General features: G+C 38.3%; 1 protein-coding gene across 1 annotated transcript in view; it reads right to left on the reverse strand.

Annotated features, from left to right (window-relative positions):
* Positions 1–1,033: 1,033 nt before the first annotated feature.
* The window catches only part of Srsf7 (serine/arginine-rich splicing factor 7), a 6,477-nt gene continuing 5,894 nt past the window's right edge, over positions 1,034–1,616 (reverse strand). The window contains exon 4 of the mRNA XM_005390889.2: positions 1,034–1,607. Coding sequence (XP_005390946.1) covers positions 1,277–1,607 — 331 coding nt within the window. The 3' untranslated portion in view covers positions 1,034–1,276. The remainder of the gene's footprint in view (positions 1,608–1,616) is intronic.

The raw sequence follows: 1,616 nt of genomic DNA on the forward strand, positions 1-1,616 counted from the left end.
ACTGTTTTACTGCCCTATTATACTTAATATTTAAATTCTGAGCTATAACATTCTAAGGTCTAAGAGACACTACCAAAAAAAAAAAAAAACTTAGCTACATGAAGTATTGCTAAATATGTGAGATTTACAAAACTGCTTTGTCTCATAAACATTTCTGGTTAACATCTTTACTTTGTACCAGCTTGGCAAAACCGAACAACGGTTGTTTGGAACTGCGAAAGTTTGGAGCTGGGTGTGGTGATGCACACCTGTAATTCCACTCAGGAGGCTGAACCTGGAGTGCCTGAGAGCTCAAGGTGAGCCTGGGCTATGTAGTGACTGGACTTCCAGGCCAGCCTGAACTACATAGACAAGGTCTCTGCCTCAAAAACAAAAAAACACCTCAGCCTGGATAGAGCAGGTCTGTCAACAGAGTAAGGCAATCCTTTAGAGGGATTGAGAATATCTGGGCTAAAAAATTTTGCAAAGCTGGTTTACAATATTTTGTTCCAAATTCAGACAATTCCTCACACATGCATTTTATTTTAGTATTAAAATAGACTGAGAACAAAGAAACAAAAGAACAAGAGTAGAAACCACCCCACCCAAAAGCCTGGAAACATCAACTACTAAACTTAAGCCTCCAGAAATCAGTTTCTTGCTTTATCTTATATATCACATTTTAATAAGCTTTCCTCTTGTCATGCTTATTTATAGGCAAATCAGTGGTCCCTCTAGACTGACAGATTGAGATGTTTGACAGTATCCAATAATACCAATTTCAAATAGATTAGTTAATTTAGGGATTTGTCATAACCATGCTATTATAGGGGACTCAAGATCATCTTACCCAATGCTACAAGGGTAAAAAGCCATTTTCAAAGTCCCTTAAGATCCCAGCCAAGTGTTATGTATAGAACAGTTGATGTTCAAGATTTAACCAACATCATTAAACACTGAATGTAGGTCTGTATGAATGTGGCTAGTTACAAGTTAAGCTTGACTCCTGATGTTTATCAATTCAAAAAGTGTTAATATTGAACACAAATCGAAAGTCTATTAGAAACATTTTATTTAAATGTGCCAAATAAAACCCCACATTTTCAGACCATAAGATGTTAATACATTCAACAAAAATTTACATTATATACTGCCATGAATTTACAGAGTAATAATCCAGATCCATTTTGATTAGATGGTTGAAATATCCTTTCTAAGTTACACTTTACAGACATCACAAATCCCTTATAATAATGTAAACAAAATAACTTTTCCCTAAAGGATGAACTTGAGAACTTCAGTCCATTCTTTCAGGACTTGCACTTCTGCGTGGACTTCCTGATGGGGAACGACTTCTTTTTGGAGATGGAGATCTGGACTTTGATCGGCTGCTTCTTGGTCGTGAAAGAGACCTAGATCTTGATCTTGACCTGGACCGGGATTGGAAATACCTCGATCCTTTTATAGAACCAGACCTAGATCTTCTGAGTGAGGCTGATCTTGATCTACGAAGAGACACAGACCTTGATCGTCGAGGGGATGCCGATCTTGACCTCCGTCCTCTGCTCCTGCTGCGGGAGCGAGAGTATCGCCTTCCTCTGGATCGAGAATGTGATCTAGACCGTGACCTGCTTCTT

The sequence above is a fragment of the Chinchilla lanigera genome, unplaced genomic scaffold (assembly GCF_000276665.1).
Source record: "Chinchilla lanigera isolate Chin_1 unplaced genomic scaffold, ChiLan1.0 scaffold00040, whole genome shotgun sequence".
Classification (NCBI taxonomy): domain Eukaryota; kingdom Metazoa; phylum Chordata; class Mammalia; order Rodentia; family Chinchillidae; genus Chinchilla; species Chinchilla lanigera.